Source organism: Tursiops truncatus, chromosome 2 (assembly GCF_011762595.2).
Source record: "Tursiops truncatus isolate mTurTru1 chromosome 2, mTurTru1.mat.Y, whole genome shotgun sequence".
NCBI classification, from domain to species: domain Eukaryota; kingdom Metazoa; phylum Chordata; class Mammalia; order Artiodactyla; family Delphinidae; genus Tursiops; species Tursiops truncatus.
This window is the reverse complement of record NC_047035.1, coordinates 170,156,736-170,175,387: the sequence shown is the minus strand read 5'-3', so window position 1 is coordinate 170,175,387 and position 18,652 is coordinate 170,156,736. Positions and strand designations below refer to the sequence as shown.

The 18,652-nt window shown below is 36.1% G+C and overlaps 1 protein-coding gene across 5 annotated transcripts in view; it reads left to right on the top strand.

Moving 5' to 3' along the window:
• MINDY3 (MINDY lysine 48 deubiquitinase 3) overlaps window positions 1-18,652 on the top strand; it is a 93,675-nt gene that overhangs the window by 19,669 nt on the left and 55,354 nt on the right. For all 5 annotated transcript variants that reach the window (XM_073801695.1, XM_073801694.1, XM_019933498.3 and 2 more), the window contains 4 exons: window positions 794-908; window positions 3,486-3,559; window positions 4,457-4,536; window positions 15,976-16,046. In XM_073801695.1, the coding sequence (XP_073657796.1) occupies window positions 794-908; window positions 3,486-3,559; window positions 4,457-4,536; window positions 15,976-16,046 (340 nt within the window). The remainder of the gene's footprint in view (window positions 1-793; window positions 909-3,485; window positions 3,560-4,456; window positions 4,537-15,975; window positions 16,047-18,652) is intronic.

Below are 18,652 nucleotides of genomic sequence, written 5' to 3'. Positions count from 1 at the left end.
ATTTGTATGCTTGAGGATTAATTTGTTTTCCGATTTCAAAAAAAGAATAATTTGTAAATGTGTACTTAAAATATTCTGATTCCCAAATTAACTATGGAAATATACTCTTTCATAACATTAAAAGCTTTTTCATCATTATAATGAAAAAATCATTTTAGCTTAATGTTTCTGTCTGACTGAATATAAAGATTTCTAGTGTGATAAATACTTGATTCTTATTTATTGTTTGCCAAAATACGCTTTCTATAATTTTCATTAAAAGCGCCATATTTTCATCAGAGTATTTAAATTTTTTGTTATAAAATAAAAGGTAAGGGATAGCTATGTTGATAGAATTACAGGTGGCATTTGATTTGAAATATAACATTATGTTAAAAGAAGCCACAAATGTACACCTTATCCTTGGTGTTCAGATATTTGTTAAATAATTTTCAGGCTTTAAAAAGTCAAGTTTTCTTTGTTCTTAACCATATCCTAGAAGACGGCCACCTCATTCCTTAAATAACTATGATCATTGAAGAAGTTGTTGCCAGACAGTTCGCCTGAGAGATGAAGAGGTCCCTACTACGTAGGCATTCTATTTTAATGGTATCTATTATAGATAGTGACAGTTGTCAGCAGTAGCTTTTGCCTTTAATGGCTAAATTTGTATTTGAAAATTTGATACACTTAAAAAAATCTCCTATTTGTATGTATGCATTTTAATGTAGAAGACAATTAAAAATTTTTCCTATTTATGAATGTAGTCAGTCTCATCATGTTGTTAATACTTAATTCTTTTCCCCCTCCCCAGAAAAAGATCATTCAGAAGTTTATCAGAATTAAAAGATGCTGTCTTGGACCAGTATTCAGTGTGGGGAAACAAATTTGGAGTATTGCTTTTTCTGTATTCTGTGTTACTGACAAAGGTTTGTTGAAGAAGATACTTCTTCTGTTTTTTATTAGTTTGAGTTTAGTATTTTTCCTGAGGTGAAGAGAAATTTTATTCTTCATGTTGTTTCTAAATCTCAGAATTAAAATCTCTTATGCTGATAATGAGGAATTGCCTTCTCTTTCTTCACTCATCTGTTACTTAACCACTTTCCAGCTTTCACCCATGATCTTCTGGACTGCGGAGGTTATCAGTAATGTTCTAATTATGAAGAACAGTCAGTTCTTTGGAATTTTATTTTCTTTGATATTAGCAGTTTCTGGCACTTGGCCCCTTAACCCCTTCTGGAAGCTCTTTCTAAACCCCACTCCCTTCTTAACTTACCGGATACATCACTAGTTCTCTTTCTGTAATGCCTCATAATTACATTTTTGCTTATAGCTTCATTTCCATCTTTTCCTGTTGTTTACCTCTTTTATTCTCTCAGCTTACCTTTATGTGGTTAATTCCAACATGTACACTTCCAGTCCTACCCTTTTCCCCAAATGCCAACCTCACATCTCTAGCAGCCTGTTAAGTCTCAGTTATCCTGCTAGATTTGCTGTATCTGAAATCAGACTTCATTCATTTGACAGATGTTTATTGGGCATTGACTCTGTGCTAGGAACTAAACTTACAATATGGGATACAGTTTTTTTAAATCATTCCTCTTCAGTGTTGTAAACAAACAAAAAACGTGGACACGTTAACAGTTACTTCCATCATGGCAGTGTGTTTTGGTGTTTATTTGTTTGTTGCATGCACAAAGCATGGTGGGAAATAGGTGAAGGGGTGCCAGCGTTCATTTGGTGAGGTCAAGGGCAGACCTTGTATTGTAGGGATCATTTGCTGGATGAGGAGAAGTTTTCTGGACGGAATAGCTGTGGGAGGATATTCCAGGCTGTGGGAACTGCAAGTCTAAAGGCGCACGATTATGCCTTTATAATTGGGGATGTAACACACATTTGGGAAACTCTAAGTAGTTCAGTATTAGTGTAGCGCAATGTACCAGAAAGGCAGTTGTGGAAGATGAGACTGGGCATTTACGTAGAAAAGACTCAGAATATGAAGACCCTTGGATACTGTGCAGAAATACTTAAGATTTCCTTTCATGTGGCCAAACTTAGAACAAAACAAAAATTGTGAACAATGGGGTAACGAGATCTTTTTGTTGATAAAAGATTCTTTGAATTGGTATCAGAGTTGTACTGGAGGGGGTTGGTGTGTGGAGTACCAGACTAGAGTCAGGAAAAAATGGAAAAGTAGTTACTGAAATAGGTGAACCTAAGCCAGAGCAGTGACCATGGAAAAGAAAAGGAGCGTGTTTTAAACTTAGAAATTTTAACACATTTAGGAGAATATTTAAGAGAAAGAACTTGAAGTACTTGGTAGTTCATTAGCAGTTGGGGAATGGTAGTCATGGAGGTATCTAAGATGACTGGTTTCTTATGAGTTCATCGTGACCGTTCAGTATTCTCCCAATTTTTTATGCTCAGAAATTTTGATGCCTCCTCTGTCCCTTGTCCTTTACAGCCAATAAAAACATCATGTCTAGTTGTTCTCCTTGAGCTGGTCTTTAAAATGATGAGCCCTTTCTCCCCAGTGATTATGTCATTTGTTCATATTATTCATCATGGCTGTATCATAGTCTGTTTTGTGTAGTTGTTTACAAAGAAGGCCAGTGCAAGATCTCACACTTGTTTGTATCCTTCTGTAATATTTACACAATCATTACTATTTTGATTATTGATTATCATCTCTTTAATTCTTAGAAATGGCCTGTTATCAGATAGAACCAAAGGTTGAAGTTAGGTGAATAGCACAGTGAATGGCAGTTTATCTTTGTCATTTTGGAATTGATGGAGTTAAAATGCCTAGCTCTTCTTGTACTTATCCAGTATCTAGACTTCAGGGATTTGGATGCTCTTTGGGGGGGTTAAAAATATCTGAAAATTGGCTTTCAGGAAAAATAGGAAGCTTCCTGCCCCCCTAGTCTACATTTTATTTTGTCAGTGCACGTTTGAATTACCAATATGTAAGAACACACAATCAGAAGCAAACCTTCCATTTTCTTATGTACCAGATATACCTTTTGTGTATTTAAATTCATATCTTTATTAGCATTCATGTGTGTATGTATTTAGTGCCAATAAGTTTTTTTAATGATCTAAGAAAATACATCAGACGCCTTAGCAGGTATATTAGGTTTGAATACAGTTTCACCTGAAGTTAAGTGAGTGTTAACTTTCGAATACAATAATTTTCTCCTCCCTCCTCTTGAAGCTTAAACATTCTTTTTCTCTCTCTACCCTTTAACCCACATACCAACATTGGATCTGTCACCTGTTCTTATGTAGGGCCCATGGAAGAAAATAAAAGATTCTTAGACTGACTACTACTCACCATTATCATCTCAAATGCACCCCCCATTTCAAATCTGGGTAATTCTTTGGGAGAAAAGTTAATTAAGTAATTGTGTTTTATTAATTTATAGTATAAATTGATCAGTTTTTAAACTACCATAATTTTCATTTTTAGTTTTTAAAATAAGCCAATGAATTCTTGGTTTCTTTAGGGCATTGAAAACATAAAAAATGAAATTGAAGATTCAAGTGAACCTTTGATAGATCCTGTGTATGGACATGGCAGGTAATTAACTAAAATCTATTATTTCCTCATAGGGACTTCGGTTTTTAGGGACTTGACCTAAGATGAAACACTACTGGGTCAGATGATTTTGTCTGTCAGTGCTAGCAGCATAAAGTCTAGGAACTTGAGCAGTCTTATGCTTTATGCAGTGTTTGCTTTAGGTATGAAGCGTTAATTTCCACTTTAGGTTTATGTGTGCATTGGATTTATTATAGGAAATATTTTGTTTTAAGATGACACTGGGGATATTTTAACAAATTCTGCTTAATATTCTGTTCATGAAATTTTCTAATAGATGAAATTTACTCATTTCGACTTAGAAATAAGTATACCCTTATTTGTAAATGCTTTCCTGCTTGGGTGAAAAAAGATTTTTATTTATTTTTCTCTGAGAATACCCTCCCTCTCAAGCTCTTTATAGCTATTTGTAGTAAAATTAATAACACAGTGATCGATTGTTAACTCACTCTAAAACATAAGTCCTTTTCTTGAGATCTTTCTGCCTCAGAGGTTAAAATTCACGTATCTTCCATCAAACACAAATTTTACAATTACATCTGTATTTTTTAAGGCGATTATAAATATTAAGTAAAGTGTTAGTCTAAGTATCATTTTTTTTCATCCATTTAAATGTGATGTCTTGGATAAAGTTGTTAAGTTTATATGCACATGTAGAACAATAGATACGATTGCGGTGATACAGCAAGTGACACATTTAGCAAGGTGGTTGTTCAGCAAAGTACATAAAATGAGAACTATAAGGTTTCTCTCTAACTTGGTTTTCTAAACAATATAATTTAATGTAAAAAGTCATTATTTTATGCCTTACCTTAGGAATCATTTGTTTTGAATATTAGTGTATTCATATTTTAATTACTTTTTAATTTTTATTAATAGCCAAAGTTTAATTAACCTCCTTCTAACGGGACACGCAGTTTCTAACGTATGGGACGGTGATAGAGAATGCTCAGGAATGAGTAAGTATGTTCTTCATTGTGTTTATCTCGTTTATGATTAATAGTTCACTAGAATACAGTTGATGGTTAATTAATCTGTTTAGTGGCTCTGCATTACTTAGAGGTTAAGATAAATGCTTTGTTATAGGAGAATCCCTTACAGTTTTCAAGGTGCTGTAACGTGAAGAGCATAGACTTTGGAGGCAGACAAACTTGGGTTCAAATCCCAAGTGTATGACCTGAGTCAAGTTACTTCTCAAGCCTTTAGTTTTCTCTAGTATAAAACTAGGATTGTAGGACTTCTTTAGAAAAAGTAATAAATAGTCCTCTTAGTATACGTAGAGTTAGTACATATTTATCCAGTGGTATCTGTGAGTCTGGAACACTATTGCATTTGGTTGAAATTGAGAATTACAAGTATTGTGATTTGAAATATTTGCTTTAAGAGACTAGTGGGTTTTTTCCAGTATTACTTTTAATGTTCGTAATTTCCTTTAAAATGTGGGGCACACTTAAGGTTATCCGAGCATTTTAAACCACCATCGCCTCCATTTCTGGCCTTCATCATTTCTTGCCTGTAGCTTCATGTTGTTGCCAGGGATGTTGGCATGAAACCTCTTTGGCCAGGCCGTCCAGTAGGCAGGGCTGACACACAGCCCCGAAGAGATTCCCTTTGGTTTGTTCTTACTCAGTCAGCCTGCTTTCATTTCTACTGAATAACTGCCGTGTGCCTCCTCTTGAAGTATGTGGTACAGAACAGAAAGCATCATGGCTCCTGTGGTTCACAGGGAAATTTATTTTTTCTTCTATAGTTAGATAAAACTGTCACCAAATGACGGAAGCAAAGATTATGATTGAGAAAATAATAGTTACTGCTTTTTGCTCCCATTTAAATGAGTGAATCTTGATCTTAAATTTGAAGTGCTCTCAAATTTTAGAAAGACACATAGTTAACAGAAACATGAAAGAATACAATATTAAGGGAAAAAAATCAGTAAAAATTAATGAATTTCAAAATTAAAAAGCACCATAACACAATCCAGCCCTTCATTTTACTGTTTAAGAAATTTAAGAGCTACCCTTCTTTCCTGCGTTAGATAATATATGCAAAATTATCTGAGTGATGAGGTTAGAATTAGAACCTAATTTAGGTGATTTCTGGTAAAATTCACTGACAGAAAAAGTAGCCAGGTTATCTTGCTCTATTTTTTTTTTTTTTTTTTTTTTTTTTGGTAATTGAGCCCATCGCCCATCCTATTCTTGAGCCCTCATTCTGATTGATAGCTGAAAGTATTTAATCCTGCTGGTTAAAGGCTCTTCTTCATGCTGTGTACTTCCTTTACAGGATATTGGTCAATTATTCCAGTTTAGGTTCTTGATGTGTACTAATTCATCCTTTTCTGTTTCTTGAAATATTAGCTTTCAAAGCTGTTGTCTTGCTGTGGATTTTTTTAAAAGTATAGTTTAAATATCAAAACTAAGCAATAACTTTGAAATAATTATCTTGGAAAAGAAAATAGGCAGGGTATATTTCTTGCATTTTCCCTTAATCGTTAGGAATGTTGACTTAAGGTTGAATCTGATTTCAGTCACCAAACTTAAAATAAAAATCCATACATTCATTCAGCATTTATTAGATACTTTTCTGTCTGACAACATGGGAGGAGGTTGTGATATATGTAATATACAAAGAAAAATTATAATTAAAGAGTTACTAGTTTTATAAATCTTTAGGCGAGCTGCTTTACTTCTCTTGGCTAATAGGGAGGTATATCTTCCTCAAAGCGTTGTTAGATTGTAAAGACTAAGATTAAATTTCTAAAATGCCTCAGCTGGCCCATGGGAAGAACTTGGCTTTCCCTCAAAAGAGGAAAACAGGAACATGCACACAAATAACTATAATGCGAGGTAAAACGAAGCATGTTGAAATAAAGTGTTACACAATTCAGGGGAAGGAGAAAACCTTTGGGATAGGTGGAGAGCCATAAAGTAAGAGTTACCCTTTTAATGGGGCCACGTGGAATGAGAGAGAGGGAAAAATATAGGTTGTGTCTCTAGGAACAGGGAGACAGATGAGTCTGATTAGAGCAGTGTATCTTAATCCCGACCCTGTGTTATCACTTAGGGTGCCTAAGAGTAAGTCAGTGCTCAGGCCCCAGCTGAGAATAAATAAACAAATTAGAATTTCTAGGTAGTGGGGTCTGGACGTGGATCATTTTAAAATTACCCCTAGATGAGTTTAATGTGCAGCCAGGTTTGAGGAGACAAGAGAATTGGCTTCTGTGAAGGAGACAGTGGGAGGGAAGATCGCAAACGTAGGGCTGGGTAAGAACCCAGAGGATCTTGATTTGAAGAAGTTTAAACATTAGCTGGCAGACGTTACGAAGAGAGCCATTGAAGATATTTAAACAGAGCAATAACGTAAGACACAAGGTAAGAACACTAATCTGTCAGCTTGTAGAATGCATTGGAATGGGATGGGATGACAAGTCGAAAGCTATAGCACATAGTCAAGACAGCTGGGAGGTAACGAGATGAAATAGGCATGGCAGAGGAAGAGAAACAGAGCCACTAGGATTTAGGTACTTTGTGCTAAGCAGTATGTTTTGAATATGTATCTTCTCAACCTCAGTATATACAGGTAAGAAAACTGAGGCTCAGATAATTTAGTAATCCGCCCAGTGTCCAACGGCAGGCATACACAGCTTTTGACCATAGCCAAGGCCTGCACTCAGTCCCGCGTAGTACATTCTCCTCCTGGACCACTCTTCCTCTGTGAAAGAGCCTACAGGAAAGTAGAATTTGTAGAATTCAGCCATGATTTAGACAGATGAGGGTAAGGTACAAATAACCAGTAGGTTTTCAAATAAAGTTTATGAATAAATGAACACGGGAAAGAAACATCATGGGAAGTCAGCTTTAAGTCACTGTGTATGTGCTGGTGACAGAAAACAATCCTTTTCCTCAAGTATTTCATTTTCTTTAAAGAGCAGTTACAACTGTTGACGATTGTTAAGAACGCCCATTATGCAGCAGTGACACACATTATCTTAACAACGCCAAGCTCTGTTCTTAGTATTTAATGACTGTCTCTTTTTTTTTCCATTTTCTCACTTCGTTCTTATAACTACTCTATGAAGGTCATAGAATAAAGGAAAGTAAGGCACCGAATTAAGTATCTTGCTTCATCCATACAGTTTAGTAAACAGCAGAGCTGGGATTTCAACCACAGTAGTCTGGTTCCCTGCAACCAGCATACTTAATCATCATGATATACAGCCTCTTAAACTATACTTAACAGAGTCTTCAGTGTGAAAATAAACATGTAGGATGATGTGGAAGAAGTTGTTTTATTAAGTTTCACAGTAGCCCTGAGAGATAGTTATTTGCCTCATTTATGGAGGGAAGCTGAGATTGAGAATTTAATCCAAAGATTTTTGTCCATGACACAGAGTTAGTGAATGAGCTGTGCTGTATCCCTCAATCAAGGCGAATGAGAGCTAGGGGGAGGCTATGAATTTAGCAATTAAAAGAGCAATTGAGATAGAAGCCATATCATAGGGAGTAAATATTTTAGCAATGTAAGCAAGGAAATTTTGCTGGTGAAAGGATGGAAACAGGAGTTCACTGCCTGGTCAAAATAAGGCCAAGAGATGGTATACACAGGTATAGTTTTAAGGGATAGAAGTCACCTAAATTGTTTGTTAGAAAGGGAACTGCTTTTAATAGGAGAGATAGTAAATGGAGTCAAGAGTAACAGTGACCTTGGAAAGATGCACAGTTCTTCTAAAACAGGAAGAAAGACTGTGTTGAGAAAAGAAAAAGGCATTTTGAAATATGCAAGATTTGAATTGGGAGAACTCTTGAGAGTTTGAAGTTGCTGAGAATGAGTGGACAGAAAGTTAGAGGCATATAAAGGAGAGAAAGAGTTTGAATCAACTGCTGTAAGAAGGAATATAAAGATGGATTATGAAAGAAGTTTTTAAATGTGCAATCAGAATTAAGAGCTGAGATGAGGTTACATAGAATTATTTAGAGTGGATCTAACCAGTAAAGCTTATAATTAGGCTTTTTCCTAGCAATAATCATCAATCTGGCAGTGGGAAAGAAAATGGACATTACGTGTTTATCCAGGAAAGGCCAAGAAGTTTCAATGAAAGATAAATGGGCAGTTTTCTCACCTTTATTTATACAGGGTATCAATGCTTGATCTGTCATATATGTAGTAAACATTTTTTCCCCAGTTTGTCTTTTGCCCCTAGTTTATTTTTTATGAACGTTTAGATGGTACTACCATTTTTGGCTGTTACAAACAATTCTGCAGTGAACGTTTTTGTATATATCTTTCTGTTCAAATTCAAGTATTCCTGTAGGATAGATTCCTAAAAGCAGAACGTATGTTAACAAAATTTAGGCTTCTGGGTTTTTTTTTTTTTTTAACTAAGTGGATTTATTGGGATGTAATTCACATACCTTACACATCTCCCATTTAAAATGTACAAGTCACTGGTTTTAGTTATGTTCTTAAGAGCTGTGCAGCCATCACCACGTCAATTTTAGAATGTTTGTATCATCTCCGCAATACCCCTTGAACCCATTAGCAGTCACTTCCCCAAAACCCTTAGCAGCCATTAATCTGCTTTCTGTCTCTGTAGGTTTGCCTGTTCTGGACATTTCTGGTAACAGAATCATGTCTTTAATATCTGGTCTTCCGTACCAGCTTCTTTCACTTAGCATAATGTTTTCAAGCTTCATCCATGTTTTAGCATGTACCAGCACTTCACTCCGTTTTATTGAACAATATTTCATTGTATGCTTTATACCACGTTTTCTTTTTTCGTTCATCAGTTGATGGACATTTGGCTTGTTTCCACTTGGTTGTGATGAGTAATGTGGTTAGGAACATTTATGTACAAATGTTTGTGAGAATATGTTTTTATTTTTCTTTAGCATCTTCCCAGGAGTGAAAATCCTGGGTCATATGATAATTCTGTGTTTATTTAACCTTTTAAGGAACGCTTGTTCAACTTTGATAGATAATGCCAGTTACCTTCTAAAATTTGCTTTACCAACTGGAGAAGTATGAACTTATGCTTCCAGCATGTAGGAGAGTTCCTGTTTTTCTGCATAGTGGCCAACACTCAGAGCTCTCCATCTTTAATATTTTGTCCATCAGTTTATTGACACCTGGTAGCTTGTTTTGATTCATGTTTCTCTGATTCCTAGTGAGGCTGCAGTTGACCATCTTTTCATAATGTTTCTCAGCTTTCAGTGTTTCTTCTGGGAATTGTCTCTTTCTATTTTTTGGCATTTTTTGGGGAGAGGTTATTTATTTTCTTTTATTTACAATTTCTAGGGATGCTTTATAAATTCTTCGTTCTTTGTGTGTTAAATCTGTGTTGCAAATATTTTCTCTCAGCCTTTTCTGTCTCCTTTAACTTTGCCACTGGTATCTTTTATATACCAAAGCTTTTCATTTTTATGAGATTAAATCATTTGATCTCTTCTGTTATGGCGTTTGTTTTTAAATGTTTTCCTTGTATCTGTTTTATGTTTCTCCTACCCAAGATTAAAACTAATACTCTCTAGTATTTTCTTCAAATGCTTTTGTAGATGTTATTTTTCTTTTAATGTTCAGCTCGTTAATCCATCTGGTTATTTATTTATGAGTGGTATGAAGTAGGGATCTACCTTTTTACTTTTTCCCAAAGAATTTCCTAATTCCAGTCAGTTCTCCACAGATATGAAACACCTGCTTTATCAAATAACAGATTTTCCCATAGGTATGAGTCATTTTTTGGAGTCTTCTATTCCACTAATCTATTTGTGAGTTCTTATGCCAAAACTACACTGTTACATAGTTATATAATACACTTTGGTATTTATTAGCACGTTCCCTAATATTTTACTTTTTCAAATTTATCATGGTCTTTTCCATACTATCTATTCCAATTAAATGCTTTTCCAGCTTTTTAATTTCTAGTTTTAAGAAACCTCTAAACATTTTGCTTGAGCTTACAGTAAATTTGCGTATTATTTTAGAGAAGTGACATCTTTACAATATTAGGTCTTCCCATCTAGATAGTTTTTTATATCTTTAAATGAAAGTATATATTTTTGATCATATAGTTCTTGAATTCATGTACGTTATTCTACCTCAGTTATTAAAACTAGCTTTTGCTTCTGCCATAGAGTACAAATAAAACTGCGATAGAACTAATCACTGAATTCATTCTTGCCCACGCCTCAGTCCTTTGCAGTAACTAGCCTGGTATTTTAAACAGTAAATCAGATCATGATATTCTCTCACTTAAAACCATTCAATAGCTGGCTTCCCCATGCACTTAAAATAAAATCCAAACTTCTTAGCAGGGTCTTAAAATCCTTTTGTGGTCTGGCCCCTATTAACCTGCCAGATATCTTCATTTTTACTGTTGCCTGTATTTTGAGCTGAGGTTTTCTTTGATTTTATTTTCCCATAGATCAGTCTTCCCATGGCCTCCTTTCTTTCATAAACGAATCCCATAGCGTTTGCGTACCCTCTCTTTTTGTATGTATTGTACATTTATTGCTTTCGTATGTTTATTTGATGATTATTTTTATTTTAATGTTTTCTTCATTTTATGGGATTGAAATAGAGTCAGGTCTTATAAATCAGAAACCCACATTCTTCGTTTCTTTTTTCTTTTGATATAAATCACTATGGCAGTCCTTCCAGGCATAGTTAATTGAAAGCTGATAGACTCAAGATACATAGACAGTACGAGAATCTAAACTCTGAAGATTAAGATCATTTTGAAATTTTCATATTTTTAAGTAGTTAATGTGAATTGCAGTTAGTGGCCAGGTGCTATACAAATTTGAAATGTATTTGGTTTATCAGAATTTATGTGAGGAAAGGTCAGAAGTGCTCCTTTTCTCCAAATTCTATTAGTTGTAAAAATATATTAAGTTAGCTGGAACTAAGTTGCCAGACAAAATGCAGGACTCCCATTTAAATTTGAATTTCAAATAAACAATCATTTTTAGTGTAAGTATGTCCCGTTCAGTATTTGGAATATACTTATACTGAAAAATTATATTTTGTATCTGAAATTTATATTTAACTGGGCATCTTTGTTTTTATTTGCTAGATCTGGCAACCCTGGCTAGACACCAATTCTCTAGCAACCTGACTTCTCAGCAATTCGACAGACAGCTAATAAGGGGGTTTTAAAAAGCTCCTCACTTCAAAAATAGATTTCACAAAGTTTATGGCTCAGATGGCATGTACCTTTACCTATAAGTGAGACAACCAAGCCTTTTTCTGTATTGTATTGCTTTTTGTTTTAGGTATTCTAACATCCTTCAAGTCCTTTTTTTCTTTTTTCCTCCATATTTTTAACTATAGATTCTTTACCTTACTTACTCAAGGACCCTACATAATCTCACCCCAGCTTAAGTTTTCAGCCATCATGAACCTGTGCTTGAACAGAATCATGCTGCTTGCTTTCATTTCTTTGTTCATGCCGCTCCCTGTGCCTGAAGACCTGTATCCCTCGCGTCTGTGCCTGTCCAGTCCTTCAGCTCGCACTTCGTGTGCCCTCCCTTCCCCGGGGCACTCCCTGACTCCCACAGCTGCAGGTCATCCATCCTGCCTCTGAGCACTTTGCCCTCATGGCACTTACCACATTCTACTTTGGTTTTTTTGGAGGGGGCGGAGGGGTTGAATTTTTTTAACTGTAGTAAGAGCATTTAACGTGAGATCTATCCTGTAACGAATTTTTAAGTTTGGTATTAACTGTAGGTACAAGATTGTGTAGCAGATCTTTACGACTTATTCGTCTTACATCACGGAAAGTCTCTGTCTGTGGAACAGCAGTTCCCCACCCCATCTCCTCCTCCCAGCTCCTGGCAAAACCACCCTTGTACTCTCGGCTTCTAGGAGTTTGACTATTTTAGAAACCTCGTTTAAGTGGAATCATGCAGTATTTCTCCTTCTGTGACTGGCATATGTCGCTTAGCATAAGGTCCTCGAGGTTCACACATGTGCACATGTAATAAGCTTCCCTTCTCTTGTAAGCCTGAGTGATACTCCATTGTATGGCTATTGCACAGTTTCTGTATCCATTCATTTGTTGCTAGGCACTTAGGTTGTTTCAGTTTCTCAGCTGTTGTGAACAGCGCTGCAGTGAGCATGGGAATGCAGATATCTCTTTGAGATCCTGATTTCATTCTTTTGGACTAAATACACCGAAGTGGAACTGTTGGATCATATGGTGGTTCTATTTTTAATTTTTTTGAGGAACCTCCATCCTGTTTTCCATTTTAGATCCCCACCAACAGTGTACAAGGATTCAGATTCTACACACCCTCCCCGGCATTTAATCTTTTGTGTTCTTGAGAATGGTTAGCCTAACATTGAGGTTTCAGTTTGCACCTCTCTGATGATCAGTGATGTTCAGCATCCTTCCATATACCGTTGGCCATTTTATGTATTCTTTAGAGAAATGTCTAAGTCCTTTGCCCAGATTTTTTTGTTTTGGCGTCTTGTTTTGCTTTCTGGGTTATTTGGTCTTTTGCAGCTGAGTTGTAGGAGTTCCTTATATATTGTGGATATTAACCCCTCATCAGATACATGGTTTGCAGAGAGGCTCTTTGCTTCTTCATCTTCATATTCCCAGTGGTACCTTTGTATTCCTGCACTGTGCTTAGCATTGTTCTTTTTCATACTCGGCACCCAGAGCATGTTTGTTAAATAAATGTAGTGCAGTTATCTGCTTTCCAAGTCAGCGTCAAGTTTGAAAAGCCCAAGAAGGACTTCTGTAGACACCCTGACAGTAGTGAGAAGTGATAGTTGGGAGTGGAGGAGAAGGCTATAGAAAAGCAAACTCAGGAATACAAAACTCTGCATTTAGGTACAGTGCCACTGACTGAATGGAAAGGTTGGTAGACAATCACCATGATTAGTCTTAAATGCTAGGCTAAGAAAACGAAGTTAGACAGAAAATTCTGAAATGTAATGACTTAATTATTAGAATTTTCTGCAAATGTAAGCAGACTTCTTTGAGACTTATGAAGTCTCTTATAACTAAATTCTTTAAGTTTTAATATGAGGGTAGTGTATCCTCACTATAATTACAACTTTGTACAATAAATATTCTTAATGATGCACTTTAGCTATCAAAAGAAGATAAAAATTATAAGTACATGTCCTGTTTAAGGAAATAGGAGTTAACACATTTTTAAAAAGCTACCATTCAAACAACATACCTAAACATGTGATTACTGACCTAATCTGAACAATTCATTATTCAAGAATTATGAACAGCTAATTTGCTATATTTAGTAGCATGATATTATAAATATACTATTCTAGACATTTGTTTACAATTCTAAGGAAATAGATGATGTAGTTTCAAGTTGTAACACTAGGTGGTGATAACTGATTTTAGAAATTGAAGTGTGAAAATGTTTCTTAACATGTATCCTTTGAACTTGAAAACATTTAGTGCTGCTTACATTTTGGAAGGAAGAGGAGGAAAAAATTCGAAAGGCTGTGGAGGACCATCGCTGCCTGTTCGGGCTGCTCTTTTTCCTTTGAAGGCTGTAATTCAACAATTCTCAGAATTTTTGGTCTCATGACCTTTACACTATTAAATATAGTGAGGATCCCAAAAAGCTCTCGCTTATTTGGTTTATAGGAAAATAATAATCACTGGGTTTTTTGTTAAAAATTAAGACTGAGAAATTTTAAAAGATGTATTCATTTTAAAATTACTTTAAATATAAATATTTTTAATTTAACTATCTTCCCAAATAAGAAAAAAATTTCGTAAGAAGAGTGACATTGCTTTAAAATTTTGCAAGTCTCTTTAATGTCTAGTTTATTAGCAGACAGCTGGATTCTCATATCTGTTTATAGATTCAATCTGTTGGGAAATAACGTATCAGTTAGCCTCTGGAAAACCCCACTATACACTCATGAGAGCGTAAGAGTGAAAAAGACAATTAACGTCTTTTCATGTAAATCATTTCGGTTTCATGTAGTCTCTAAAAGGGACTTAGGCATCCCTAAGGATCATAACCAAAATTTGGGAACTATCACTATGTCTTCTCTGCCTGTAAGAAGTTTGTGAAAAAATACAAACTCTATGTATACGTGCCTTCTATTAATTTTGAATTTACAAAGCGTAAAGCTTAAGCAACAAGTTCCTGGTTTATACCATCTGGATGTTGTACTTCAGGACACACAGTAAACTATTTACAACAAAAGCAAATACGTTGATATTATTACATTAATTGATAAGAAAAACATAATATCCTAATAGGAAAATGGATGATATATAACCAGATGGTAAAAAGGATGTAGAGTTATATATACATTGTGTTTACAGTGGACATAATTTTTAACCAGAAAAAAACATGCTTTTTAGAAATATGTGTGGACCCAAATTACTATTATAGTGGTACTTGATGTACTTTAGCTGAAAGCTGTAGTCTGAAAAGACTTTATTACCATCACAGTTACATCTCTGATGTGGAATAATCTGTCTTTTCATTTTCTGTGCTTTTTCTATTCTTTCTTACCCATTTCCATGATGTCAACTCTCATCTCTATGCAGGTGATTCCCCAGACTTTACATCCAACCCTAATTTCTCTTCCGTGTTCCTGAGCCTTACTTCTAGTTTTGTATCCATCTCTAGCTAGAAGTCCTAATGGCGCCTCAATCCTAGCTTGTCTAAAACCAAACTCATATTCTCTCTTCACGCCCCTTTAGAACCTACTTCTTCTTAATTCTTTCCCTTAGTTAATCACCATTTATCAAGTTCCCCAGTCTAGAAACCTTTAAGGAAGCTTTGACAAATTCTTCACCCCTTAGATACATTGATTTATCATAGTTCTTTACCATTTCCTCTGCTTCTTGGCCTGGAAAATTCCTACATATGCTACAAGATTCAATTCAGATGTTACCACTTGTGTACGCCTTCCCTAACACAGTAAGCAGATGCTTTAATACAACTATAAGATGTGTGTGTTCATATAAACAGAGAGCACAAGTTTTTCATCTGCCTCCTTTGATAAGCTCTTAGCCTTTGTAAAGCAGTTACTGTGTTCTATTCATCCTTATTTCCCCAGTCTTAAGCATGCTGCTTGTGTTTGTTTATGGGAGAGAGGAATGGTATCAAATGTCCATCAAAAGTTAACATTGAATATAAAGTTTTATAAATACATTTAATGTACATCTGAAGGATCACATTACCCACTACCTAATTTAATGGTATTTTATAATGAGTAGTAGTGTCACGATGACTTGATGTGCACTCCTAACAATAAATATATGCTGAGCTTTAAAGTATAGTTTTGGGTAAAAGTAAAAGTTCTGGTGTAGAGTATATATATATATGTTTACATATATATTTACATTGAAGTGCTTTTCAGATTTATATGCTAATGCAGTGCTAACTTTTTTGTTGCAGAACTTCTTGGTATACATGAACAAGCAGCTGTAGGATTCTTAACACTGATGGAAGCATTAAGGTACTGTAAGGTAAGTTGATTTTTAAGATACTTTGAATGGTTTTTATTCACATGTCCACTGTTGCAGAGAGCATTTTTCTCGTGGGACAACGTATTTTAGCTTACTACAGACAGTGTGTACTCTCAGTTCTTTTCTGGCCACCCTTCCTGAACTGACAGGCTTATCGAGGATGGAGTTAAGCTGGCTGATCATGCTGAGTCTCCTTATTTTTTGAGGCTTGTTCCTTTTTGAGGGTCGGGGGCAGAACCCAGCATGAAATAATTTATAAAAACAGATATCCGTTATCGAATATAAATACAGTTTTGGGGAAACTGAGGGGAAAGAATGCCCTGTTTGTGCCTCACTAACAGTATGCTTCGCTGAAAAAACTGATAATACCTTATCAGGCAAAGAAAAAGCATCTGCTAAATGCCTGAAATTCTAACTTGTCTTTTTCATCTGAAAACTGATTTCACACTAGAAAGCAAAATCCAAGCACTTCACAGCATTAAACTCTTTAACACATGTGCTGGAATTAGGAACTGCCATGAAACTCTCATTTTTTGATATGTATTTCATAGCTTTCCTGCACATTCTGAAATAACTATTGGATATTCCAAATAGTTTTAAATGGAGTTTAAATCGTTAATGATTTGCGCTTAATAAGATGTTCTGATTTGGGGGAAAGAAGGAAGTAGCTCTCATATTCTTTTCCATTTTAGAATGGTGGTTCCATAGCAGTGGTTGATTATTTTTAGTAACAATAACAGTGCCTTTCTTTCTTTTTTCCTTTCTTCCTTCCTTCCCTTCCTCCCCTCCCTTTCTTTTTTACCAGACAGCATTCCTCTTTCATGACAACACTTGGACAGGGGTGACAGGGATATGATAATCAAATAGGTGTCATCCTGCCCTTATTCATTAGTAGTAATTGTACTGTCAAACAGTAGCAACTCTTATATTTTCAGTGACTTTAATTACACAAGGTAAAGCTATTCTGAGGCAGCCTAGCGACTGGAGAATCAAACTGCGTCTCCTCCCCAGCACACCCGCAGACGCTCATATTCCTAAAAGTGTGTGTGCACGTAAAAAATGGTGACCACACAGAAGCGGTGGATATGTTACTTAGCTTGATTGTGGTGATCTTTTTACGGTGTGTACATATATCCAGGTATCAAGTTGTACACCTTAAATACATACAATTTTTGTATGTCAAAGATACGTCAGTGAAGCTGTTTTCTGAAAACTGTGGTGTGTGTTTTGCAGACAGATAGGGTGTGAAGATGATATATTTTGAAATCTTCACCCTGTGGCCTTAAGGCCCTGATGGTCTGGATTCTGTCTGTCCTTCCAGAGTTGCGTTGCACTCTCTCCATTGCTGTGCTCCAGCCACGCTGGTCTCCTGTCAGTTTTTCATACACGCCAGGCCCTTTCCTACCTGGTGAGCCTTCGTACTTCCTTCATTTCTGCGTGGAATACTCCAGCTCTTAAATGGATGGCTCACTCTCTCCTTCAGACTCTACTTCAGACTGTGCCTCAGAGACCCTTTCCTGGGCCATTCCCTCCGTGACTCTTTCACATTATTTCATGGGAATAATCACTTTGCGGGGATCTTTTTTATTGATTTGGTTATCTTTTTTTAATCTTGAATTTGTTTTTCTGTTGTCCCTAATGGAATGTGAACTCTTTGAAGGCAGGCACATCGCCCTTCTGGGTACATAGTAGATGCTCAGTCAATACGTGTTGAATGAATGAGCAGACAATTTCGCCAGAATTGTAATTCTCTAAATATGTGCATTTGCTTTTCTTTAACTGTTAGATAGAACAGAGGAATGTCTGTTTTATCCCCAAGATCTTAGTGGGAAGTCGTTAGCTGCTGTATATTCTCCTGTTGCTCCAGTATTATTGCTCTAGTGCCAACCTAGTGTTACTGCTCTAGTGTTCTAGCGGTAACTGTGGTGTTTTCTAGGTTTAAAGATATTTTTAATGGTGGGATACAGCACGCTGATACTCAGATAGATGAAAGGCAGAACTCTGTGACCTACAGCTCCAAACAAGAGAATGCTACCAGGCAGGGCCAAGAAGAGAATTATACCTGGGGACAAGGCAACAGCAGGCTGCAGCCCTAGGGAGCAGCTTACGTGTGGAAATTGGGATGGAGTTAGCTGGGTTGCCTGGGCTCCCTGTGACCTGGCTGGTTTGAATAGTTTGGGTGAGCTCTGGGCTTGGGAGTTGTCCCTTGTTGTCTGGGGCCTGACTCCAGAGCGATTAGGGCCATGCAGAGTGGCCTGGGGTGAGGAGACATGTCAGGTGTCTGGGGTTTGGACTTAATGAGCTGTCTTTTTTAAGGGAATTGACCAGCCCCCAGTCAGGGCCTCAAAGCTGAGTTAAGACAGCATTAAAGAAACAAAACAAAAACCAAAAAACACTCTCTCTTACACTCTGGTGCTCATCTGTATATAACTGTAGATATCCTTCTGAAAATATATATACATTCACTTATCATCAAACATTTAGAGAAATGGCCTTAAGGGAATATGTGTTTGTATTAGTTTTGTGAATCTGAACATCTCCCTGTTCTTTGATAGTGCAGCAAATTGCCCTTTAGAATTGAAATTAACATTTTCATATAATTTTGC